This window comes from Dasypus novemcinctus, chromosome 19, assembly GCF_030445035.2.
Source record: "Dasypus novemcinctus isolate mDasNov1 chromosome 19, mDasNov1.1.hap2, whole genome shotgun sequence".
Classification (NCBI taxonomy): Eukaryota; Metazoa; Chordata; class Mammalia; order Cingulata; family Dasypodidae; genus Dasypus; species Dasypus novemcinctus.
The window spans coordinates 36,650,419-36,676,964 of record NC_080691.1 but is presented as its reverse complement, the minus strand read 5'-3'; the positions used below and the strand labels follow the sequence as shown (position 1 = coordinate 36,676,964).

The window sequence follows — 26,546 nt, the reverse complement described above, 5'->3', positions numbered from 1 at the left end:
CAAGTTTTTAATGGGGACTTCGGAAGTTAGGTGTCCGTCAAAAAGATGGGCCCCCTCTTGAGGCTGTGAGAGAAGGTTTGTACAGATGTCAGCAAAACGGCTTCCAGAGAAATGACAGAAAAACCCAACAGAGAGCCGCAAACACGCCGGGCAGGAAGCGGCCGGAAGGCGGAGCCTTTGGGAGGAGCGAAGAGGGCGTGCACCAAGGCTGCGCAGTCGCAGTAGGAGGCGCACCGGCTGGGCCAGGCCGCGCAGCTGCAGTAGAGTTCCCCAGCGCCTGGGGTGGGGCGCAAAGCGGGGGCGGAGCTAGCTCCGCTAGGGCGCTGACGCGCGGGTCGCGGCGGAAGGGTGTGGACGCGCAGGCGCCGTGGGAGCTCGGGGGCAGGGAGGCGGGGCCGCGCAGGCGCCCTGAGAGGCGGTAGCGGCGGCGGTGGTGGTAGGAGCGGCAGCAGCTGTAAAGGGGTTTGGGGAAGATGGTGCTGATCAAGGAATTGTGAGTGGATCCGTGGGCGCGAGCGAGACTCTGGGACGGTGGTGGGGTGTTGGAGATGCATCGATAAAAAAGTGGCGGAATCATTCTTAAGACGGGGTTAATCCCAAGCGGCTCCTTCCTGCGCGCGCTCCCCCCCCCCCCCCCCGGCACGTGCCCCCGGCCCACTCCATCGCTCGCCACCAGCTCCCTTGGTCGTTGCCGTGGTAACGCCGTCGTCCGTTCCCCCCGGTCGGGAGCGGCGGGGTCGCGGCCAGAGCGCGTGGCTGGGAAAGGTGCGGCCGGGAGTTTCCGCTGGGACCCCGCCTTCTCCCGGTTCTGGGTCGGGGCCCACCCCCAGGCCTGCGGGTGGGACGGATCCGCAGGCCGAGCGGGGTGGGGGCGAGATGCGATAGTTCGGGTAGTGATTTGTCGTCTGGGGTGGAGCCTGCCTGTAATTGGCGGGAGATGGGCTTGCCAGGTGAAGGCAGCCCTTGGCGTTTGGTCTCGAGATGGGACCTTGGCGCCCTGAAGTTGATCAGGAGCCGGGCGCCCAGAAAATCTGCGCTCTCCTGGGTAGCTCAGAAAACTTGACAGGAGAGCCGTTTCCCTGCTCCGAATCTCTGTTTCCACGTCTTAAGGATGGGGTGACATTCTGTGTCCCATCTACTTCACGGGGTTGAGATGAGGTATGTTGTCTGTCAAACCAGAGGGGTTCCCAAGGGCGTCAGACCGGTGAAATGATTTTGTTGAAAAGTTAGGACATTTCACACTGTCGAGGACGGTGAATAACACAGGAAGTCTGGTTGGCAATGAAAATTCAGCTTTCACAGGGGTTCATGTTGTCAGCATCTCTTGGGCAACTAGGGATTTCGAGTATTGCCATTCTGTTTTTCTCACATACTCTTTTCATTTTAAATTCTTAAGGAAAAAAAAATGACTTAATTCAGTTATTTCCAGACACTGCATTTCGGTGTTAGTTATCAAAAACCTCCTTTAAAAAGACACATGTCACTTTTATGCTTAAAACCTTCCAAAGACCCCCTATTTTACCCGGAATAAAAGCCAAAATCTTTTCAATACTCTACGAGGTCTTACACTATCTTCTTTTCTGTTCTGATCTGATTTACTGCCCTCCCCTTGCCCACTCCAACCTCACTTGTTGCTGTTCCTCATCCCTCTAGAAATAAGCTCACTTCCTGGCTTTCCCAATTGTTGCATTCTCTTCTCAACTCACTACTCACCTCCTTCCTTCAGGTCTTTGCTCAGATTTCACCTTTTCAGGGAATCCCTCTCTGAAGACCTAATTGCAACCCCCAACCATTTCATATTTCTCTTCCCTGCTCTATAGTTCTCCATAGCACTTAATTGCTGTCCAACAAACAGCACAATTTATTATTTTTTCTAGTCTGCTTCCTAGAATTTAATAAAGTCAGGGATTGATTGAATGCTTGATTGATTGATTGTCTCTTTTGCTCACTTCCCTATCTCCAGTTCCTAGAATAATCCTTGGGACATACTAGGTACTCATTTTGTTAAATGAATTGTTGAAAAATTGTAACTGATCAGTGGTAAGGATCCTGCAAAAAGACCCTTTTTGCCTTTCATTGTAGAGTGAAATTTTGGACTATGTAGTTAAAGGTTATTTGTAGTATTGAACTTTGGATTTATAAAACTTCAGGGCATTTGTACAATATATTGTGCAAGTTTTATCTCATTTATTACCCTGACATCTTTGTGATGTAGGTACGTGGCAGATATTAAGACGAATGAAGGAAATAAGAGAAGGAAATTGACTTTCCCCAAGTCACATAGCAATTGAGTTGTGAAACTGATTTTAGATCACTGATCTAGTTAATGTTTTTTAAAAATTAAAGTTATTTCCTCCCTCCATTTGAATTAAGCATTCAGTAGATCCCTTTGACGATTGAGTAGTATTCAAGCTAACTTATAGAAAGCAATCTCCACTGGGAATTTGTACACTATGGTTTTTGCTATCCATTAAATTTATTAGAAAAATTAAAATACACTGAGGTCACTAATGTTTGAAATGTGCCCATCATCTAATTTTTTCCCCTAGGGAGTTAAATAAATTAGATTTCTTAATGTTCATTCCTCATGTGTGTCTCCACTAGACTATTATTTCACCCCCCTAGACTTTTTTGAAGGCAAGGACTGTCTCTTTTTTAAGTATTCCCAGTATCTAGCACAGCATCTAGTCTAGCACAGTGTAAGTAAGTATACCATGTTGTTCATTGAAAAAATGATTCTTTCTACTCTTAGGTTAACTTTCTAAAATTGCTTTTGGTCAGAAGCAATGAATAGGTCATTCTTGCTTGAAGATATTGGTAAACATTTAGCAAATTTTAATCAAAATGTCATTTTTTACGTGAATGAAAAGGCTAGAAATGACGGGGGGAGGTGATTAGTTCAAGTTCTTTTTAAGCAGTGGATGAAGTGGCCATTAGTGCAAAATTCTGGTTTTAAATTATCACTTGCTAATTCCATTTGAGAAATTATTTTCATGAGGATTTTCAGAGAAATTTGCAAATTTCAGATTGCTTTGAGAGTCACATACTACTTACTGAATAATGGAATACCAAAACCTGTCTCTTCCTTTTCCCTTTTACTATCTTTTATTGCGGAAATCTTGCAGAAAATACTTGACTCATCCAAAATATCTTAATCTGTCACTTTGATTTTGTGAAAGAAGTTATTTGCGAAAACATTGTTAAATAAAAATTTGGGATCTTCCTGCTAGTGAGTAGTTTTTAGAGTTACTAAGCAGCCATTCTTTGTTTTTTTGAAACTCTTTCAGGAAAGTTTAACTCTTCCTTCTCCATCCCTCATATCTGGTTCAGGCCCATCATCCTGGTTTAGGCCTTTGTTAAGTTTTCTGCCCCCCCAAACAACAGTCCTGTTCTTTGTCTCAAGGTTTTTAACCACCCTTCAGATGGCTTCTTACCTCTGGAGCAACCTGCCAGGATTCCTTACTGCCTAGTGAATTAATAGATAACTTAATCAAAGTATTCCAGCCCAGAAAATATGCTCCCAACCTATATCTTTCCAGCCTTCCACCCTGCTCGCCACCATCACCCCAGTTTATTTTCTGTGTTTACTGAGATAGCATGTTAGTGAGTGTGGTGGGGAGACAACTAAGATGATTAAATAAGAAGGACAGTGTATTAGAAGTGGATTCTTACTGAGAATAGAAAGTGTAACCATTGTGGTTTTGAGACTGTTCCTGTCTTTAGATCACCCTTGTCATAAAGACAAAGAAGGATGAGTGGGCCTAGTAGTCAAGGGGGAGGGAAGAATACGAGACATGTTTTGTTCATGTTGGAGATTAAGGTAATGTGAACATGCAGGCATAAATGTTTGAGGAAAATCACTGCAGTTGAAGAGAAATTGGAACAAGGAAAACTATTTGGGACTTTTCTAGAAAATGAAAATTGAAGTGACCACCAGGAGTTTGTTTTCCTTTCCTGCCCTCCCTCCTTATAGAAAGACTTTGAGATTTTAAATGGCACTGCTATATTGCTTATTGGTTGGGAGGGAAAAGTGAGAAAAACTAGGCCAAAAAAAAGGGAGATTGGTGTCTTGGAAACAGACTGTTATCATGAGACCGTTGGTATACTAGGTTTCTTACGTTTATGGTAGAAATAAGCAAAAGAGTTTCCTTATAAAATCTGGAGGGAATAATTTGATATAAAATGCAATAATATGATTAAAAAAACAATTCACCATAATGTTGCCCTTGGAATTCATCTTTCAGAACTATATTGCAGGTAGAATGGAGCTCTAATGGGGTCTTTTTGGTATGTTCAAGAATAAATCCTCTGGGATAGGATCAAACACATCAACCTTAGGTTATTGAATCTATCCTAGAGGGGGTTTTAATACTTAGTAAGGCTCAAGGCAGTTTCCATGGCCAATTTTTTTTCTTCCTATTAAGTCTAAAAGACCCCTTATTTTTTTCTTGCTAAAATTGAGGAAAAAATGAATAATGGGGAAAGTTTTTAGAAGCATCCATTCATGAGATTCAAGACATGTATTCTGTGGGAAGTGTCATAAAAACAAAATGCATAGTGTATAGATGGAGCATGAAACCACACTAAAAATTTCGTGAGAGCAACCTGACCAGAGAGTCTACAGATAATACATTTATGTACCCTGCAGTTTTCACCGATGAGTATTCTCTTGTTTCCTTATTTCCCGTGAGAATCTCTGCAATGATGTCCTTAGGGTCCTGGCACGGTGACGACACTGAATGCTAGTATCGTGGAGGTCCAGGAGCTATGGTTTTATTTCTCCAGGTTAAAAACTCCTTTTTAGGTCTGGAGGCATCGCAGCGACCCTTTTCCATAAGTGATAGCCCTGTATGTCTGGGTTTAAGAGTCTTCTCTGTAAGAATCACTGACTTTAGAGTAAAAGTTCTTTTAGGTATACGATGTGTGGTTTAAAGCCAGTTATTTCATATGTAATATATATTCTCTTCTGTTTTTCTTTTTAGCCGTGTGGTTTTGCCATGTTCTGTTCCAGAGGTAAGTCTTGCTAGCTTCTACATTATCTTTCTGATATAGATTTCTTTGATATATTACTCTAAGCTCATATTTTGTAGTATTCATTTACCTTTTCCATTCCAGTTTATGTGACAAAATGAATTATGATGGGTTTTAGATAATTAATTGCAAATGAATTCCTGTTACACTGGCTTGCTTTGGAAGAGTTCAAAGAATGCAGTTTGGCATCCTTCCTGTGGCAGGAATATTTCTACATCACATAGAAGTGAGGTTTCAGTTCTGTCCTCCCCCAAATCCTTTTGTTCTGTCTTCTCTCCATGAGGTCACAAGGCTAAACATACCCAGCGGTTAATTTGGCCTAGTAGACTTCCTCACCAGCTGGGCTTGACTCCTGCATGTCCTGTGGGTGCAGATTTTATCTCCCTCCATAGGCACTGAACTACATCATCTATTCAAAACTTGCCTGGCCTGCCATTGTAGCTATCCAAGAATGAGGATAATAGCAGAAAAGCCTTTTGAGAAATCAAGTAGCAAAACCCAGAAAGCCCTCTTGGCCCTTCCATAACTTACACACTGTACTTCCTCAGTTATCTGGTTTTCCTAGAGTCAATGGTAGATTAGAAGCAATGAATTGGAAGTGGGTCAAACCTAAATGATAACCAAGGAAGTGACAGTTGACAGAAGACAGAAAGAAAAAAAAATCAAAGTCAGGAATTAAAAATGTGTAGCTGTCTGGCACTCTTTGGTATATACCGCAGTAGTGCCTGAGGTTTCACAGTCTCAAAACACATTGGAGACAAGCCATGCACCCTGTCCTTCACTTGCACAGTTCATTGTTTGACTTATATATGGAAATTGACATTTATTTTTGCCTGAGTAAATATTTCTTTTAGTTTCAGCTGTTTGAATCAGCTTTTGAAATCTTTGAGTCTTGGCATTGTCATCCAAAATTATCTGAGCTTTTTGTTATATTCAGGTTTAATAAACATGCCGCCTGTCTCTATTAAAATTTCTTAAAAATTGAGAGTGAGAGAAGACCTGGTAGCTTGAGCCACAAAATATCAGTCCGTTAATAACATTTAAGGATGCTGTTGTTCAGTAGTAGGGTCTATAAATTTTCATTGCTTCTGTGTTTCTGCCCAAAATCAAATTTACCTTTTGACTTAGACACATTTTAATTGATGAATGTTAAAAAGTACGTTTTGAATGACTTGTGGGTCATGGGTGCTGAATCCCATAAGACCGAAAGTATGAAATAACTGCAGAAACTTATTTTTGGTGCATTTAAGAAATGTGTTTGGTTCCAGCTTCCTAAACCCTTCCAGATTGAGTAAATTTTTATGCTAGTGTCTATATGTATTTGCTTAAATTAGCCTGCTCCCAGTGAGCTTTTTAGATATAAATATTTACTTGGCTTACCGCTATCTCTATTTTTTTGTCCCTCAAATAAAATGTTTAGTTTTCAGAGGTAGAATTTTACAGCTTTTGTTTGAAAATGTACTCATAAAGAAGAGAAAACAGTACTGACTTAGGTATTGGTGCAGACCACTGAGAATTCTGGTTCATTTTTAAATGAAGTTGAAACTACTGTTAGCAGTTTCCTACCTTTTATGGTAATGCGTGTATATTTATAATACTTTTAAATAGTTTCTGCTTACTGGAAAGCTCTACAATGATCAGTTCTGATCCTGAGCCCCTAATACTGTTTTTGGGTAGGTAGGCAGGAACCACATTGGGCATGTCATACTTAGGTCATGGAAAGGAAGACTCCCTAAGTCTACTAAAATTTGGACTGCAATGTTTCTTTGGATCGACAGTCCTTTGTGATTATACTTTATACTACTTCTCTTTGTTACTGAGAGCTCTACTCTGGTTGCTCACCTGCTGGTTGTGTGAACAGGGGAAATCGGTATAACCCTTCTAAACCTCAGCTTTCTTTTTGGCAAAGTGACAATTTTAATTCTTGCCATACCTTCCTCAGAAATGTGTGCGAATTAAATGAGACATAGCAGATGTGAAGATGCTTTGGAAAGTACATCTGTATGTGTATTGTTCAAGAAATTGAAACAAGTGTCAAAACATCATATTGAGATATTAAAGCACAAAAGTATTTGTAACAAGTGCTTTACTTGAATAATGGAAATCTGGTAAAATATTATAGTTTCTTAAAGCTATATGATTATCTGGTGATTATCTTCTTAAACATATTAATTTATGGTTCAAGTCATGTCTTCATATAGAATATATATACTGAGTGGTTTGGATTTGCTTTTTTCTCTTTTCTTAAGATTTTAGCTAAGAAGTATCTGCAGTTAATACTGACTTAATGAAATTCTGTGCTGTTTGAAATTTCAGTATCAGGTTGGACAGCTTTATTCTGTGGCTGAAGCTAGTAAGAATGAAACTGGTGGTGGAGAAGGAATTGAAGTCTTAAAAAATGAACCTTATGAGAAGGATGGAGAGAAGGGGCAGTATACACACAAAATTTATCACCTAAAGAGGTGAGTGGAAGTCCACATTTGATAATTAATAATTATTTTAAATAATTATGCTTTAACCAGCTAACTTATTGAACATGTAACTATCTAAGTGACTTCTAGACATGCTGAGGTACATTTTTTATTTCAGTGTGATAATATGTTGCATTTTAATTTTTTGAGAGGACTTCTGTTTTATTTATTGGTTACTTTTTTTTTTTTTAAAGATTTATTTATTTATTTATTTCTCTCCCCTTACCCCCCACCCTGATTGTCTGTTCTCTGTGTCTATTGTGTTCTTTTTTGTCTGCTTCTGTTGTTGTTAGCAGCACTGGAATCTGTATTTCTTTTTGTTGCGTCATCTTGTTGTGTCAGCTCTCCGTGTGGGCAGCGCCATTCTTAGGCAGGCTGCACTTTCTTTCACGCTGGGTGGCTCTCCTTACGGGGCGCACTCCTTGTGCGTGGGGCTCCCCTACGCGGGGGACACCCCTACGGGGCCCGGCACTCCTTGCGCGCATCAGCACTGCACATGGGCCAGCTCCACAAGGGTCAAGGAGGCCCGGGGTTTGAACCGCGGACCTTCCATGTGGTAGACGGACTCCCTAACCACTGGGCCAAGTCCGCTTCTCTGTTGGTTACTTTTAAATGGCAGAATTAATTAGTCTGCTTTAAAAAAAATCCAAGCAACACGGAAGACTATTTAAAACAAAAAAACCTTAGGCTCCACTGCTTGCCATCCTACATTTCCATAACTCCAGAGAGAAACACTAAAAATGGTTTAAAGTTTATCTTCTGGGTCATTTTCTATACACAGTCAAACAAATTGATAAAACAAGCAAAGAGAGAGATATTTGTAATTTTCTACCAAAAAAATGAGATCATACTATACATATGATTTTCCAGTTTGCTTTATTTTTTATGCAACTGTATGTCATGAACATCCTTCCATGTCATTATCGTATATCCGTGTGATTCTTTTTAAACCAGAGTGGAAGTTCTTAGTAAAGATGTAAACTAGTTTTATTTAAGCATTCTCTAAATAGGAAGTCCAGTCAGGGTTTTTCCAGTTGTTGTCTTATTGTTTCTGTGAACATGGTTGTGCATGTTTTTATGCTTAGGTTACTATTTCTTTAGGAAAATGCATTAAAGTTGGATTGCTGGGAGGACATGCTCATTTAAAATTTTGTTATTACTGCGAAATTGCCTTCCAAGAGTTTGAGAATGCTTGTTTTCCCACATTTTTCTATCTGTTAAATTTTGTTTGATAGGCAGAAACTACTCTCTTGTGTAAATTTGCATTTCTTTATTAATAAAATTGAATGTCTTTTCTTGTTAATTGATGATTTTCATTTCTTGTGCAACTTGACTGTTCAAATTCTCTGCTCATTGTTTTGTTTTGTTACCCTTTTTGGTTTGTAGCAATTCTTTTGCCTTTTCCCTAAGTTTTGGCTATCTGATCTCTATGGTTATCATATATATTTTAAAATAAAAATGCATATTAGTATTAATTTGAAGTCAGAAGACTAGTAATTATCTTTAATTTCTATTCCGTCAACAGTCTCCCTAGTTTGTTAAAGATAGGAGGGAATCTTTGCCCTTTTCTTGACTTTATTCTTTTGATATTGAAATAACTCACATCCATAATCTTAAAGTTGTAAATGAGCTGGGATGATCCGTATTTTTCATAGTTTCTGAGTTCAATTGTTTGGTTTATGGTGGCATGTGAATATAAAGTAGGTTATCACTTTATAGAACCCAGAACCTTAAATTTTACTGTTATTTTCTCATAATACACAGTATTCCTTTGCTTCAGTGTCAGGTTTGATGTGAGAAATAATGCAGGTAAATAAGTATGATCAATTTTCCATGTGGACTGTCTTATTAATTCTGACTATTAATTCGTTAGCACCCTAAATATTTTTATCATTAAAATAGTACTATTAATTATAGTTCATAACTTACCTAAATTTTTAAAAAAAAGTTCAGTTGAAAGAATTCTTGCATTTTAGATGGTATATTCTGTGTAATATGAATAGTATTAAATTTACTTTTTCTACTCAGCTTTCTTCTAGCATTTTATATTTACTCATTGAATTTGATTTAACTCATAAATGTTCCTCTCATAAACTTTCACCTCTCTCAGTGGGTTCTAAAATAAACCAAAAAATTCAGTACATAAAAATTTCTGTCTGTGATGTCCTGTTTAGACCACTATTTCCTATATACTGTGAATAAACTTGAAATTGATTCAAATTATCTTTCAGTTGAAAGTAAAAAGTTGGAATATTGGGGAAATGTTTAATATATTATTAAATGGAAAACACCAGTTGTTAAATAATTTTACAATGTGATCCCAATTAGAGAATGGTTAAATAAACTAGGTTACATCTTTACCAAGAACTTCCACTCTGGTTTAAAAAGAATCACATGGGTATATGATCCTATATATATATGTATTTTTTTTTTTTTTTAATTAGAAAAAAGCCTAGAAAGAGGTTTATTAAATGTTTCTTACTTGCTGGTGGGATTATGGATGATTTTTTAAAATTTTGGTTCTTCTGTGTTTTCCTTTTTCTCTTTTGCTATCATCATGAACATATTTATTATGAAAAAGAAAAAATTGATAAATATTATTTTGGAAACATCTGATTTAGGTGATAGTTCAGCTATAAATAATCGATCTCTTTAAGTTGAAGAGGGCTATATATATATGGTTAAAGCAAGAGATACTCTTATCTGGAGAGCTTGTTTGGGGGTTAGGTCAGAATTCTTAACCTAAAGGAAAACCTTGATTCTTTGGAGGCTAGCTGTCGCAGTTTGATATTATTTATGAATTCCAATATTGGCTTGTAAACTGGTCTTTTCCTCTGGGCGTGATACCCTTTGATTGTATTAAACTCAAAGGTTTTATGTTCACTTGATTAAATCAAGATTAGGGCTTTGATTCGACGACATCAGTAGGGCGTGACTCAGGGTTGAGTCCCCTCCCCCTTTGTGGACTGAGATAAATGGACACACAGAAGAAGATAAAGAAGAGGAGAGAGCTTGGATATTTTCAGTCCTGCCATGTGACAGAAAGGAGAAGGCTCAAACAGTGAAAGCCCTGGGGAGGGCTGAGCCATTTGCCTGATAGTTTGCAACTGAAGAGATCTGAGCCCTGAGAAGCTGAGAAGGCTAGAAAGGAAAAAGCCCTCCAGCCTATAGCTGAGATTGGAAGAAACTGGGCTCACGGAGCCTTAAGAGGAAGAGGACGGCTTAACCCACTTTGGCAACCATCTTGCTTCAACACGTGGCAACAGACTTTGGTGAGAAAATACCTCTTACGGTACCTTGAATTGGTCTCTAGGGTCTGTAACCATAAGCTTTTACCTCAAATAAATACCCTTTATAAAAACCAACAGATTTCTGGTACTTTGCATTAGCACGTCTTTGGCTGATTAGTACACTAGCCTTCCATATGCTTGAGTTCTGAAACAGCTTCATTCCTAGAAGGAGCTGAAGTCATTCCACAGTACCCTCTGGTTTCCCCATTTTGTACACTCTTTTTGTCCTCTCTGCAGTCCTGAGCATTAGGTAATATACACATTGTCCATAGAGGCTCTAGAATGTGTGTTTACCCAGGTCCACAAGTGAATGAGTGGCAGCATGATGCTGGAGACCCAGAGCCTGATTCTAATGCCATGCTCTTTTGGTCACAAGTAGGCAGCGCACCCTGAGAACCTGGTGAGCATGGGTCTCCTGTGGGCAGGAAGTGGAGGGTTGTCTGATTGCCTGGGGAGGGCTATATGATGCTTATGGAAGGCTGACTTTATCACACAAAGGTGAGGAATGTGGGTGGAAGCACAGGAGAGGCTGAGACAGGAAAGAGAAACTGGAGAGGGCAGCAGGAATGGGCCACAGGCAGTGTGGCAAGTAACAGCCACTTTGGTGGTAATGCAAAACAACCAAAAACCTATCCATTGATACAGACAGCACAAGGACCAACTGTCCCTGTAGTCTGGAGAAGGGATCAGCTCAGCCATCATATATACGCTCACAGTGCCTTGGTGTCACGCTGAAGGCACATTAGCCACAAAGTAACTAGATTATGGAAGGGCAAAGAATTGTTTAGCAGTAAACACTGAAAACGTAATTGTGATTTAGGAAAGATACCTCAGTCAAGGTAGAGCAGGGCTGATTGTACAATCCCTTTGGACTTTAGTATCCTGCAGGGTATCAGTTCAGCATGCTGAAGACATAACCATAGATAGCTCCTAGAGACTTTTGGAGCTTGTATTTGTGTCTGGTAGTGTATGTTCCTCTTTTCCAGCCTTTACTCACTGGCTCACCTGTAGTACTGTGTCAGTGTCACCATATAGCATCCGTAGAATCGCGTGCTTGGCTAAGGTCACCAACACTTTATTTTACATTTGAGGCACCTGAAATTCTGAGGTCCACTTTACCTACTATGACCAGGGTCTCTGGATTACCTGGCCAGTATGCTTTCCCAAATCCTATTACCGGAGTCCTTTATAAGCGGAATGAAATTCAGACAGGGAAAGCCACAGAGGGAGCAGTCAGATGCAGAACGTCAGTGGAAGTGGACGAGAAGGGAGAGACCAGGAGATGCCGTGATGTGCCTTGCCGTGCGACAGGCAAAGCCCCAGCATGCCACAGTCTTCAGGAAGAATGGTCTTGATGACGCCTTGGTTTGGACTTTTTTCCAGCCTTAAACTGTGAGTGAATTCACTCACAGTTAAGGTAAACCATTTCCCTGGTATTTTCTTGAGCAGCCCAGAAAACTAAAACAGACCTCGGTACCAGGAGAATGGGGTGCCACTGTCACAGATACCAAAAATGGAAACGGCTTTGGAATTGAGTAGTGGGTTGAACCTGGAAGAATTCTGGCGTACCTGATTAAAAAAGCCTAGATTGTTTTGAAGAGACTTTTGGTAGAAATATGGATGCTAAAGGTATTAAATACTTCCCTGAGGTCTGGGATGGAAATGATGAATGTGTTCTTGGAAACTGGAGGAAAGGTGATCCTTGTTTTAAGTAGCAGAGAACTTGGCGAACTTGGGTTCTGATGCTGATGAAAAGCAGAACCTGAAAGTGAGGAACTTGGATATTTAGCTGAGGAGGCTACCAAGCAGCCTGCTTTCTCTTTGCAGCTTATGTAGTGAAATGAAAGAGGAAAGGGATGTTGAGAACTAAGCTCTTCACACGAAAAAAAAAGAAAAGAAAACAGATTGATGGTCTGGAAAATTCTGAGCCTATCCAGATAGTGTGCCTGAGACTAGGGAGAGAAGTGGCTCTATCTGGGAGCTCCCTGAGATCACAGAAAACGAGTCCCCAGAGAAAAAGCCTCTATTTGAGGGTTTAACTGAATATGGACCCAGTTAGCCATTTCAGGTAGGATTGGAGGTGCAGTTATGTGAGCAGCATCTGTGGAAAGTCCTTCTGTCTGATGGAATGGACCCTTGTCAACTACCTGTAAAACCAAGTTATTTTGTGAAGTTCATATGAATGGAGCCACTGGCAGCCTGGTCTAAAAAGAGCAGAGAAGGGAAAACTAAGGGAGAAATGGCTTCAAGAGCAGAAACATGGAAGCCAAGGTCTGGATGGAAAATATCTCCTCGGGCCAGGAGAGAGGGCCCTCCCATGTAGGTGGAAAGGGCAGGGCTGCCCTGGTGCTTGAGGGTTTTGGAATTGTTTGGGACCTGTCATCTGTTTTTCTTCCAATTTCTCCCTATTGGAATGGCAATGTCTATCCTATGCTGCCCCATTCTGTTGTATCTTGGAAGCAGATAACTTTTGGTTTCACAGTCCATCAGATGGGAATTATGCCCCAAGACAGACCACACCCTTAACTGATTTTGGTAGGACTTTGTACTTAGCATTGTTACTAAAATGACTTACCACTTTTGGGAAGTTGTGATGGAATGAATGTATTTTGCATGTGGAGAGAAAATGTCTTTTTGGGGTCCAGAGGATGGAGTGTTGTGGTTTGGATCTGTATGTTCCCAGAAAAAAATCTGTTGTTAAGCTTCATCCATTCCTGTGGGTGTGAACCCATTTTAAGTAGGACCTTTTGGTGAGGCTACTTCAGTTAAGGTGTGACCCACCTCAATCAGGATGGGTCTTAATCCTGTTACTGGAGTCCTTTATAAGCGGAATGAAATTCAGACATAGAGAAAGCCACAGAGGGAGCAGTCAGATGCAGAACGTCAGTGGAAGTGGATGAGAAGGGAGAGACCAGGAGATGCCGTGATGTGCCTTGCCGTGCGACAGGCAAAGCCCCAGCATGCCACAGTCTTCAGGAAGAATGGTCTTGATGACGCCTTGGTTTGGACTTTTTTTTCCAGCCTTAAACTGTGAGCAAATAAGTCCCCATAGTTTAAGCCAAACTGTTTCATGGTATTTGCTTGAGCAGCCCAGGAAACTAAAAGAGCAAGGTATTTTAAAAATCCAAAAATTAGTCACCCTTGCCTGGAACATCTCAAACGTTGGGGCTTTTTTTGAATCTCAGGTATAATAATAATAATCTTCTTACAGAATAATGAGGTTCTCTCCATATCTTTTGAGAACTTGTAGTGAGTGGTCTTCCACAGTAATTACAATCAGAGGATCTGGTATTTACTGTGTTATACTGAGTGCCAGTCACTGGTCACTTTAAGTGCTCTAGGTGGGAGCTCATTCACGCCTTCCCCCCACCCCAGCAACCTTTTATATGAGTAAACTGAAGGACAGAAGGTCTCAGTAAGTCGTCCCAGGTCTCCCTGCTGTTTGGAGGCAGGGGCAGGACATGCCCACAGGCAGGCGTTTCTGACTGCAGAACCTGCCTGCCCTCTTAACCACTTTACTCCAGTGCCACACCCCGTGGGAGGCTTGGGATATTTTCTATCTCCTTAAGTGAACTCCAAGGGCATTCTTCCCAAAACCACAGGTTTCACCATTTCCCATTTTCTCGTGAGCTTTTAGAGTCTCAGGTCATCTTCCAAATAAAGTTCAACTTAACAATGTACTCAAAATTGTCCACATATCCCCAGTCGTTCAAACCGCCGGCGGAAAAACCCTTGGCTTCAAGCAAGCCAGTCCCCTCGTTGTCCTCCAGAAGCGCCCTGTTTAGCCCCACTGAGCCTCTGGTCAGCTCCTTAGCTGCTTTTCCTCTCTCATACCCTGCTTGGAGTCCTGTCCTCTGCAGAGACATTTCTTGGCCACTTCATAATGATTCTTCCCTGCACTCCATTACTTTGTGCACTTATTTTTTGACACCCAATCATGTTTCCATATGTACACATAATGTGTCTTGCTGTACCTCCTTTTCCACAAAAGTTAGAGTTTGTTTCCTTAAGTTCTTTAATACATCTGTTAGTGGCTGGTTGAGAGGGGACAGAATTTATTGGGCAAAGAGTCTTGAAGCAAGACAAGGAGATAATGTTCACACTTTTGAGATGGCATTTCAGAGAAAAACTTGCAATTCTTCTGAGACCTCACTGTAAGAACACAGTGACCAATCTTTGTTTTTTCCTCTCCCTTCTTGGGGACAGTCAACCATCTTCACCATCTTTAGTCAATCCGGGATGATGGAGGATTTGTAATCATTAGAGGAGGCCTCTCTGGAACACCACTTGCTGATGCTTTGAATGGTCAGAAATGGTGAGGAGTGGTGCCTCTTAATTCCTTGTCCTTGTGACCTGGGAATCATTGTCACTGTGCTGAGTGGGGCGAGAAATCAAGGAATGCTGGAACTAGAGCTCAGGTGACAAAGATGATCACTTCCTGCAGAAGTGGAGAAAACCACTTGGCATACTGATTTTCTGGAAAGGCAGCCCTGCTAGGCATGCAGGGCATGCAGCAATGCAGTGCTGCCTTACGGAAAAGAAGCAAGTGACCCAAAGGCGAGTCAAAATGGGGTTTTAAAAGAAAGTGATTTTTCAGGCTGTTCTGCTCCTTTGTCTCCCCTATAGCATCTGTAACAAATAACCGTGATGATCTGGGTCATCAAGATAGGTTCAGTTGTGTTCATTATTGTACTCCGTTTATGAACTTAGAGTGAAGATATTTGGCAAAGTAATCTTTGCCAATTCCAGAGTAGTCTTGTTAACCAAGGGTTGGAACAGCAGAGGTTTCTTTGAAAGTCATTATTTTAAATTTTCCTGTGGTTCAGGGTAAGAGCTCATTTTTGCAAGCAAAAGGAGTCATCTGCCAGGTACTTAATGTATGTTCTTGTTTTAAAATGAAAAAGTTAAATTACCTGAGAATTCCAACGTGATTATGTATGATGCTTTACATTCAGAGAACAACTTGTACAATAAAACGTTAAGTGTTTTAACCAAATATGGTAATTTGTTTGTGTTGAGAGTTAGCCATCCTAGGACATGCATATCATCTCTTTGTATATAGTTCAGAGTCTTAAATTTTGCCCAATTGAAAGTTTTCTAAATTGAGTGATGTTGTTCCAGAAGAATGTCAGAAATATTTTCTGAAATATATTGTTTCCTCTTTCTATGTCTCATTTCTTATTGTTCTCCTTTTTGTTATGTGAAAAATACTTCTTTTTGTTTTTGTGTCTGGTTATTCTATCCACTTCCCAGATATCAGGAGATTTTACATCAGCTTTGTAATTTTTTCCCTTAACTCTCTCCACTTCTTCTTTCTTTCCTCCATCTCCATCACCACTATCTTAACCCATGTTACCAATAATTCTCAGCTTTCTCCATTTGCTTCCAAACCGGTCCCCCACTATCCATTCTTATACTTTTTTTTTCTTTTTAGTTTTTTGGATTTTATACCATAAAATCATACTTTTAACATGTATACTTAAGTACAGTCACCATCACACTATCTAATTTCAGAACGTTTTATCATCCCCAAAAGAAACCTCATACTTACTAGCAGTCACTCCCCCTTCCCCTCCCCCACTCCCACATTCTATTTCTGTAGATTTGCCTGTTCTAGACATTTTGTGTAAGTGGATTCATATAATATCTGGCTTTTTGTAACTGGCTTCTTTCAATTAAAATAATGTTTTCAGGGCTCATCAATGTTGTGGCATGTATCAGTACTTTATTCCTTTTTATGACCATCTCTTCCATTGTTGGGATATACCACCTCTTGTTTATTCATTCATCAGATGTTGATCATTTGGGTTGTTCCACTTTTGGCTTTTTATGAGTAATGCTGCCATGAATAGTTGTGTACACATTTGTTGAATTTTTAGTTCTCTTGGGTATATACCTAGGAGTGGAATTGCTGAGTCATTTGGTGACTGTGTTTAACCTTTTTTGAGGCTAGGCTGCTCCCAAATGACTGCACCATTTTACCTTCCTACCATTAAGTGTATGTGAGTTACAATTTCTCCACATTCTCCCCAACAGTTGTTATTATCTTGTTATTATCTATTATCTATCTTAGTTACCTTTTGTTGTAGTCATCCTAGTGGTTTTGAAGTGGGATCTCATTGGGCTTTGATTTGCATTTCCCTGATAATTAATGGCATTTTTTTTTTCCTGTGCTTATCTACCATTTCTGTATCTTTGGCAAAATATCTGTTCAAATCCTTCACCCTTTTTTTTTATTTTTTAAAGATTTTATTTATTTATTGTCCCCCCTTCCCCTCCTCCCACCTTGCTGTTTTTTGCTGTCTGTGTTGTCTTCTCATTTTCTCTCCTGTAGGGTTCACCGGGATTCAATCCTGGAGACCTGTGATGGGGAGAGAGGTTCCCTGTCAGTTGCACCACCTCAGTCCTGGTTTCTGCTGCGCTTCACCTTGACTCTCCCTTTGTCTCTCTTTTGATACGTCATCATCTTGCTGTGTGACTCACTTGCATGGGGCACTGGCTCACCATGCGGGCACTCATGCAGGCACTGGCTCACGTGGGCGCTGGCTTGCTGCGTAGGCACGCTTTCTCTTCTTTGTTATCACCAGGAGGCCCCAGGGATATAACCCAGGTCCTCCCAGATGGTAGATGGAAGCTCTGTCACTTGAGCCACATCTGCTTCCCCACCCTTTTATTTTTAATTGAGTTGTCTTTTTATACTTGAGTTGAAGAGTCCTTTGTATTTTCTGGATACTAATCCGTTATCAGACATGATTTGCATACATTTTTCCCATTCTGTAGGTTGTCTTTTCACTTTCTTGATAGTGTCCTTGGAAGCTTACAAAAGATTTTAATTTTGATGAAGTCCAATTTATCCATTTGTTCTTTTTTTTTTTCATTTATTTTTAACTCTTCCCTTCCCTCCACCCCCCCAGTTGTCTGCCCTCTGTGTCCATTCTCTGCGTGTTCCTCCATGTCCACTTCCATTCTTGTCAGTGGCCCGGGAATCTGTGTCTCTTTTTGTTGTGTTATCTTACTGCGTCTGCTGTCCGTGTGTGCGGCACCACTCTTGGGCAGGCTGGACTTCCTTTTGTGCTGGGTGGCTCTCCTTACAGGGCACACTCCTTGTATGTGGGGCTCCCCTACATGGGGGACACCCCTGTGTGGCACCGTACTCCTTGGGTGCGTCAGCACGGCACGTGGGCCAGCTCCATACTGGTCAAGGAGGGCCTGGGTTTGAATTGCGGACCTCCCATGTGGTAGGTGGACACTCTTATCCATTGAGCCAAGTCTGCATCCCATCCATTTGTTCCTTTGTTGCTCATGTTTTGGGTACCATATTTAAGAAACCGTTGCCAATTCAAGGTCATAAAGTTTTTTTTTTTTAAAGATTTACTTATTTATTTCTCTCCCTTCGCCCCCCCGGCCCCCCCCCCCAACCCCGGCTGTCTGTTCTCTGTGTCTGTTTGCTGCATCTTGTTTCTTTGTCCACTTCTGCTGTTGTCAGTGGCACAGGAATCTGTGTCTTTTTTGTTGCGTCATCTTGTTGTGTCAGCTCTCCATGTGGGTGGTGCCATTCTTAGGCAGGCTGCACTTTCTTTCGCGCTGGGTGCCTCTCCTTACAGGGTGCATTCCTTGCGCGTGGGGCTCCCCTACGCGGGGGACACCCCTGCGTGGCACGGCACTCCTTGTGCGCATCAGTACTGCGCATGGGCCAGCTCCACACGAGTCAAGGAGGCCCGGGGCTTGAACCGCGGACCTCCCATGTGGTAGACGGACGCCCTAACCACTGGGCCAAGTCCGTTTCCCATAAAGTTTTATGTCTGTGTTTTCTTCTAAGAACTCTAAAGTTTTAGTTTTTGCATTTAGGTCTTTATTCATTTTGAGTTTTTATCTGTCACCAGGCATAACTGCCCACTCTTAATTTTCCACACAAAGCCAGAATGATCTTGAAACTCATGTCAGGCCATGCCATTCCCTTCCTTAAAGGCTTCGTCAGCTTCTCATTAGACAAAGAGGAAAAGCCAAACCCTTTGTAGTACAGGCCCCATGTGTTGAAACGGTCTGCGCTTGCCCACCTCTCCAGCCTCATCTCTTCCCCGTCCTTCCTTGCTCACTTCAGGCTTGCTCTGCTGGAGGCTTCAGATGGCCCTGCCTGCTGTGTTCTTCACGTGGCTGATCCTCTGCACCCTCAGATCGCCACCGTGATGCCACTGCCTCGGAGAGGCCTCCTGGCCACCCTCACCCTGGTTTTTCCCAGCACCCTGTACCTTCAACACACTTTTGGTGTTTAGTAGGCCTTCTCTCCCCCTCCCTGGATGGTAAACTCGGGGTAGGAATTGTTTGTTTGCTCACCATTATTTATACCCTGGCACATGATGGACACTCAGGAAGTACTTGTGTGAACGAGGTGCCCAACACATTTAAGGTGTATTTTAGTTGATTGTAAAATGAAAGATGATTGCCTCATCGCTAATTGTGGCAAGTTAATCTGGTCTTCAACTTCTTCCCTATGTTTTTGTACATTTTGATGTTGATCTGTGTTATCCACAAAAGGATGGAGAAGGATGGAAAAATGGAACTTTTAACTATTTTGCTTATTTTGTTTACAACTGGATGTAAAGATTTCAAAGAAAAAGTGCCCTGTGAAGTGATTTGCAAAGGTATTATTTATCTCAGTAACTAGATAAAAACCAGAAAGAATGCCTAGATCAAGAGAAGTTCCCTGTACATTATGGTCATTTATTATGTATCTTTTCAACCACATAAGCCCTTTGTTCTCCTATACACCTGTGACAAAGTTGCCTTACTAAAAACAAACAGGTTCACAATCATTGTTATTTGAAGGTCAGCTCTTTATGATATCTTCTTTCAGCACTTTGGTTAAGTTTACCCTGAAGTTCAATATTCTTATTGTGCTTTCAGAGTTGGGGCTGGGGAGCGGTATATATTCTATAAGAACCATCTTCTTTTAGGGCCGTGTGCTGCCACTGACCCAGCTTTTCAGTGGCTAAAATCTGGGTGTGTTTACCTTGAAGGAAGCACTGTCACAAGCATTGGTTTGTTTTGAGAGAACAGTGGTTCATGAATAGTTTGGGAGAAGAAGAGGAATTTCTTTTTGGTAGCTTTTTTTTTTTGGAAAACCTAGGTCTTTTTCTTTTTCTTTTTCTTTTTTTTTTTTTGGAGGTACCAGGGATTGAACCTAGGACCTCATACTTGGGAAACAAATGTTCAACCACTAAGCTACACCTCCTCCCCTAACTCCATTTCATTAGTTCAGTTAATCTGTGTCCTTTTTCTGAGGCTCTCTCAGCTTCGTGCATTTTCCAGAAGTTATTTCCTAATTGATAATCAGGTCAAAAAATGATGATGTATATGTTTTCTAATGATATATAAATGGCACACTTGAACTGCCTTGTTAGGAATATATAAAGGTTGCTATTAAAGATAATTTCTCCCCTTTAAGGGAGAGCTGAAGTATAATTATATTTACTCCATTTATGCATTTTCTCCAAGAGTAGTGAGTTACTTAGATTTGTTGAGATGAATTTACTAATGTCCTCATGTTAAATATAAAAAAGGCAGTAAATTTGAACCAAAACTAGTGCAAGAGTTGAGACTTTATTAACTTAAATCAAAACATAAAATGAGTTGTCAGAACTGACATGGTGGGGAAAAAATATCCTGGAAATAAGAGAGACATTTGAGAGTAAGATGAAGAAGTGTTACCAGATTTTGACTAGTTTCTTGACTGTGTTGCAGAAAGGAATTTCAAGTGCACATCTGGTGAGCTAGGCCAGTAATTTTTTCAGGCAGGGAGGGATGAGAAATGGGAGAAAATAACAGACCATGGGTCTTAGGTGAAGAGGAAGGGGTTGAAAAGTGATAAAGCGGGCTGATCTACAGGCTACAATTTCCCATTATAGATTATAAATCCCCAGGTTTACTTGCGTAGTGATCCAAGCAGAGGAGAAGGCAGCCAGAGTTGGGGTCCAGAAGCAAGAGAGCACGAGAGAGCTCATTCAGGCCTTGCTTAGCTTTTTGAGCTATTAATTATTTTACCCCTTTGCTAAAGGCAGTTCCAGCTGTATGTTGTTTTGATTGATTATCCCACCCATCAGTGCCCCAGGAGGACCCAATGATAAAGTCCTTGGGGAATATCTGGGGCTTCTCCTGGCTTCCAGAAGTCTTTGTTCTGGATGGCAGGATATTGTGTGTGTGTGGGGGGGTGGGGGGTCTTCCAGCAGCCCTCTTGGGGGTCATTGATGTCCACATAGCCTTTCTGCCAGGTTCCAGATTTGTCTATTGATTCCCTATCTTACTAGCCTGCTTCAGAAGGATTACCTTTCTTGTAGATTTTGCTCTTGTTGGCCTCTAATAACTGATGGCAGTTTTTTTTTCTTGCTTGGGTCAGCAAATTTTAGAGCATTTTATGAATATTGAAGTTTTTTGACTATCTGACACTATTGGAATATATGATATAATTAAATGTTCCTGAGCTAGCATACAGCTATTTTCCTTGTCTTTTCTAAGTTGACCGATTGAAGTATTGAGAGTTCTGTTTACCTTTCTCTGAGATAGATGGGTAGTCATGTATCTTGGCTTAAAAGTTACCTATTTAGGGAAGCGGACTTGGCCCAGTGGTTAGGGCATCTGTCTACCACATGGGAGGTCCGCAGTTCAAACCCCAGGCCTCCTTGACCTGTGTGGAGCTGGCCCATGTGCAGTGCTGATGTGTGCAAGAAGTGCCGTGCCACGCAGGGGTGTCCCCCGCATAGGGGAGCCCCACATGCAAGGAGTGCGCCCCGTAAGGAGAGCCGCCCAGCGCGAAAGAAAGTTCAGCCTGCCCAAGAATGGCACCGCACACACGTAAGAGCTGACACAACAAGATGACGCAACAAAAAGAAACACAGATTCCCGTGCCGCTGACAATAACAGAAGCAGACAAAGAAGAACACGCAGCAAATAGACACAGAGAACAGACAACTGGGGTGGTGGTGGTGGTGGGGAATAAAATGAAATAAATAAATCTTAAAAAAAAAAAGTTACCTATTTGTATTACATTATATCCCGATTAAACTTCTCCCATACTTAAAGGGATTTGGGTTCTAGTTCTTTAGCTGTGGGAGAAAATTTTTGGACTACTGAATGTTCTTTGACTTTTCACTTGATGTTATTTTCAGTTTTCCTAGCTTTACTTCTCTGAAATTATACCCCTTGACGTGAATCTTGCCGAGATTTGAAAGAAAAACAAGTGCTCAGGGAATTAGACCTCCTTCGTTATTATCTTTTAAGGATGCAATGATACACATATATTTCTTTCTGTCCTGGACTCTCCTTGTTCTGCCACGTCATAGGAGTGTTTCAGCTTTTCTTTTCCAGTGATTTAATTTGCCAGAACAGTGGGTGCCCCCAAGCCAGGTGCTGTCTGTTCTTATGTACGGTGGGCCCAGCGCCTGAGGGGGCAGCTGAGGGGCTGTCTGCCCTGTCTCTCTGCCTGCACAGCCCCTGGCTGGAGCGAGTTCCTAACCCTCTCTCCTGCTCAGCTGCCCAGCTCCAGCATGGGAATAGCTCTCGTCAACTGTTCAGGCTTACGGGGCTGTAAGTCCTCTCTGGGTCCCAGGTTTCTTTAGTGTTTTGTTGCCTTTTTTTTTCCTCTTAGTTTGGGAAATGAAGGTTTACTTGAAAGTGCTCAGAGAAGTAGCTATAGTTTGAAAAATATACATAGGGTCTGAAGTCCAATTATTAAGCCACGTAAGTGCTGATTGTATGAAAGGATGAAATCATGCTTTGCTCACAGGGTTATTGGGGATCTTAAATGAAGAGAGTCATATGAAAGTACCCAGTTGTGGGATGGCTTGTAATTAAAAATCAGTAACTACCATTTAATGAGCTCCTGTTTTCCCAGGCAGTGTGCTAAACATTTTACAGATATTACCTGATCCGTCCGTTCAGTAACTGCAGAGTAGGCAATAGGAATTTCATACAGCACATGAAGAAGCCAAGTGAGGTGCCTGGTCACACAGCTTGTAAGTGGTGATAGTGAGATTTGAAGCCGAGTCCTTTCATACAGTCAGCCTGTGCACATAAAACTCTCTTTAAAATAGACTTGAATCAGCAGAGTGGTTATTTTATTTGCATTTCTTTGGAGATTGGTAAGACTGAGTTTATGATTTGTTAACCATTTGTGTTTTCTATTTGTAGTGCTCTGTTGATGTCCTTTGTCCATTTATTTTTTTTTTTTTTAAGATTTATTTTGTTTATTTCTCTCCCCTTCACTCCCCACCCCAGTTGTCTGTTCTCTGTGTCTATTTGCTGCATGTTCTTCTTTGTTCGCTTCTATTGTTGTCAGCGGCACGGGAATCTGTGTTTCTTTCTGTTGTGTCACCTTGCTGCGTCAGCTCTCCATGTGTGCGGCGCCATTCCTGGGCAGGCTGCAGTTTCTTTCGTGCTGGGCAACTCTCCTTACGGGGCGCACTCCTTGCGCGTGGGGCTCCCCTACGCGGGGGCGCACTCCTTGCGCGTGGGGCTCCCCTACGCGGGGGACAACCCTGCGTGGCATGGCATTCCTTGCGCGCATCAGCACTGCACATGGGCCAGCTCCACATGGGTCAAGGAGGCTGGGGTTTGAACTGCAGACCTCCCATGTGGTAGATGGACACCCTAACCACTGGGCCAAGTCTGCTTCCCCTTTGTCCAGTTATGTGTTAGTTTCTTTCATGATTATCTGAATAGTTTGTACAAGCTCATCATGAATTAATTATATAGTAAACTCTTTTCCCCCTCTGCTCAGACTCAAGGCAGGAAGTGAAATTAATCTCCAAGATCTACAAAATTTTGTACTTGGGTGTAGATTAATTTCTCATTTTCTACATGGTCCTTCACCTTGTTATTTTTTAGGTTTATTCTGGGACTGCTTCTTTAGATTAAGAAGAAGTGTAGTTGTAACTGCAGGAAAGAACTACTATGTTGCAGAATTGCGTAGATTGAAGAGCCCTAATTAATTCATAGATTTTAGATTGGGGAGTAGATCAAAAGTAAGGTACCTTGGGGAGTGGCTGTAGCTCAGTAGTTGAGCACTTTCTTCCCATGCATGAGGTCCCAAGTTCAATCCCCAGTACCTCCTGAAAAAAAAAAAAGGCTAGGTACCCTGAATGTATTTTTCCAAGTGCCATTTTCACCAAGATATATCATATGCTGTATCATAAAATAAAATTTAAAAATTTAGAAGAATTGAAATCATAGAGTATATTCCCTGAATATAAAGAATCAAACTGGAAATCACTAACAGAAAGACAACAGGAAAATCTCCAAACACTTGGAAATTGAACAACTCACTTGTAGGTAATCCAAGGATCAAAGGGGGATTGCAGGGGAGACTTAAAAGATACACTGTGCTGAATGAAAATTAAAATAAAACATCAAAATTTGTGGGATGCAGCCATAGCAGAGCTGTGAGGGAAATTTATAGCACTAAATGCTTATATTAGAGGGAAGCAGATGTGGCTCAAGTGATAAGTCCTCCACTTACCATATGGGAAGACCCAGGTTCGATCCCTGGGACCTCCTGGTGATAAAAGAAGAGAGAGCATGCCTGCATGGTGAGCCAGTGACCACACAGCGAGCTGAGTGCCTGCGTGGTGAACCAGGTGCCCACGTGAGTACCTGTGTGGTGAGCCAATGCCCACACAAGTGAGTCCCGCAGCAAGATAATGCTGCAACAAAAGAGAGATGAAGGGAAGAGTCAAAGTAAGTAGCAGCACAGACTAGGAACTGAGGTGGTACAATTGACAGGGAACCTCTCCACATCAGAAGTCCCTAGGATTGAATCCCTCTGAATGCTAGAGAAGAAAGATGAGAAGACAAAAAGAGAAATACATACAGAAGATTACACAGCGAATGGAACAGGCAGCAAAAAAAAAAGAAAAAGAAAAAGAAAAATGGAGTCAGCTGGGGAGGGGAAAATACATAAATAAATCTTAAAAAAAAAAGAAGAAGAAAAGTCTCATATCAGTGAGTTCCAGGAAGCGGTTGTGGCTGAACTGAGAGCGTCCACCTACCATATAGGAGGTCCAGGGTTCAGTACCCAGGATGTCCTGACCTGTGTGGTGAGCTGGCCCACACGCAGTGCTGTCGCATGCAAGGAGTGTTGTGCCATGCAGGGGTGTCCCCCACGAAGGGATGCCCCACACGCAAGGAGTATGCCCCGCAAGGAGAGCTGCCTTGCTTGTAAAAAGTGCAGCCCACCCAGGGTGGTACCGCACTCACAGAGTGCCGCAGCAAGACGATGTGACAAAAAAAAGTGACACAGTTTCCCAGTGCCGCATGACAAGAATGCAAACGGACACAGAAGAACACACAGCAAGTGAACACAGGAGACAATGGGGTGGGGAGAGGAGAGAAGTAAATAAAATAAATCTTAAAAAAAAAAGTTTCTACCTCAAGAAATTAGGGAGGGGCAAGATGAAGCTGAAATGTTTGAGCACCTGCTTCCCATGTACAAGGTCCCAGGTTCAATCCCCCCAAAAAGCTAGGTACCCTGAAGAAAGAAATACTTCTATTTTTTTTTTAATCTGCTATACAGTTAAACATTCTTGTAAATATTTCATTGTTTTTACATTAATTTTCCACCTGATTACTTTGAGATTGAACATAAAACCTGATACAGTCTTAAACACTAATTCACCAAGCTCGGAATGTGGTCACCTTTGATGTTAGGCCTCTTGGAAGTAGTCTGATAGACACCAGTAGAAAGTTGATAATGCTGGGGAGCAGATGTAACTCAAGTGGTTGAGAGCCTGTTTCTCATGTCCAAGGTCCTGGGTTCAACCCCCAGTACCTCCTTAAAAGAATAAGTTGATGGTGCTGTTGAAAACATGTCCACTGGTTTCCTCCTACAGCAAAGTTCCAGCATTCGTGAGGATGATTGCTCCCGAGGGTTCCTTGGTGTTTCACGAGAAAGCCTGGAATGCATACCCCTACTGTAGAACAAGTAAGCCACTCCTCAGCCACCATGTTGCCCCTCCCCCGGGCTGATGAGGAGCGGGACTCCAAGTGCTGAGGCCTTTGAGAAGGGCTGTACCTAGCAGGGCCCTCCACAGTTCTCAGGTAGTTCTGTCCGAGCTGGGGCAGAGGAGGGGCTGCATTGGGTTTCCACCCCCAGACCTTTGGGAAGGGCATGGGTCCATTCCCAGATGCCACGCTGAGGGGTCCCCATTGCCCATGCTGGCTCTAGAAAGTGAGCAAATGAAGGAAACAGAAACTTTAAGGAAATCTTGTCCACACTACTTTATAAGTATCTTTTGGTGTAGTTTCAAGGGTATTTTACTTACATTCTCACATAATTGAGGAGGAATATAACAGATTTCTAAGCAGTAACTATTCTATGTATTTTTTGGTACTCTGTAACTTAAGGTGCCCTGTAGTGTCACTTGAGTAGTAAAGCATGTTTTGCAGACATAAACTGCCAAATGTTCTCTGTTTTCAGATAGTTTAATCTATGTGACATTAATTACTGGGACAGATTGTTTTGACTCAGATTAATATTCTGAAATTTTTCCCCTTTTATTGCCTGCATCTCCATTATGCCTCAGTTGTAACGGTGAGTAAAACAATTTTTGAGTCACATCCTCTTCATCTTTTAACTTTGTTTTACAAAATAACTATTTCCATCCATTCCTAGCTTTTTGTTTGTTTGTTTGTTTGTTTAAAACACTCATGGCTGCATGCCCCTCCCTGGTGCCTCTTCCACCAACCCACACTACACCACATGTTC

The 26,546-nt window shown here is 41.7% G+C and overlaps 1 protein-coding gene across 1 annotated transcript in view; it reads left to right on the top strand.

Moving 5' to 3' along the window:
• The first annotated feature begins 395 nt into the window (after positions 1-395).
• Positions 396-26,546, top strand: part of PITPNB (phosphatidylinositol transfer protein beta) — a 70,783-nt gene continuing 44,632 nt past the window's right edge. Inside the window, exons 1-5 of the mRNA XM_004461700.5 lie at positions 396-493; positions 4,983-5,013; positions 7,348-7,493; positions 25,672-25,763; positions 26,365-26,372. Of these exons, the coding sequence (XP_004461757.1) occupies positions 474-493; positions 4,983-5,013; positions 7,348-7,493; positions 25,672-25,763; positions 26,365-26,372 (297 nt within the window). The 5' untranslated portion in view covers positions 396-473. The remainder of the gene's footprint in view (positions 494-4,982; positions 5,014-7,347; positions 7,494-25,671; positions 25,764-26,364; positions 26,373-26,546) is intronic.